Source organism: Penaeus monodon, chromosome 29, assembly GCF_015228065.2.
Source record: "Penaeus monodon isolate SGIC_2016 chromosome 29, NSTDA_Pmon_1, whole genome shotgun sequence".
NCBI classification, from domain to species: Eukaryota; Metazoa; Arthropoda; class Malacostraca; order Decapoda; family Penaeidae; genus Penaeus; species Penaeus monodon.
Window position 1 is genome coordinate 33,117,504 of NC_051414.1, and position 675 is coordinate 33,118,178.

Genomic DNA, 675 nt, shown 5'->3' on the forward strand with positions numbered 1-675 from the left:
ACACTAGATTTTTAAGATCAATTTACGAAGATATGCATTGGATGAGTGTCTTACATTCTGTCTGTTAACCGTTATTCTTTGTCTGAAAAAACACTCATTCATTAGAATTTATGATAATTATTAACTTCTAAAATACAGTTCTCCCATATACAATTACTTTTGCTAATTATCCAATTATCGCTCTTACCTGCGCAGAGTAGTGTTCATTGCACAAACGTGCAAATATGAAATCTTGTTGCAAACTTAACTGCACAGTGTATGCAATATTGTACATGAACACTATCGGTTCTACAGTAATCTTCATCCTCGCCGCGTCGTCTCTTCGATTAAACGCCAAAAAATACATCTTGAAATGTCCTTTCCAATATCCAACAAATCCTTTGCAATCGGAGGTCTTGTTGCCAAGTTGCAAGTTGCTAGCCTTCTCATCTTGGTTTGATCATTTCAGTTCAGAAAAACAATCTGAAGGGGAAAAAATGATATTACTGCTAGTAAATGTTCTTTTTTTATGTCAAATTATCTTATCATACTTACTAACACAATGTAATCTGAACCACAACACGAACCCAACGAGTAAGCAACACCGAAAGAAGATGTGGTGTTCAAAGGTTCTTTTGGGCGAAGCTGTTTCGAAATCGTGGATGATTCGAAAAAACAATGGGCGAATCAGTTTTC

General features: G+C 35.6%; 1 protein-coding gene across 1 annotated transcript in view; it reads right to left on the reverse strand.

Moving 5' to 3' along the window:
* The window catches only part of LOC119592179, a gene marked incomplete in the record, with an annotated part of 12,907 nt that overhangs the window by 6,369 nt on the left and 5,863 nt on the right, over nucleotides 1–675 (reverse strand). The window contains 1 exon segment of the mRNA XM_037941009.1: nucleotides 188–462. Coding sequence (XP_037796937.1) covers nucleotides 188–346 — 159 coding nt within the window.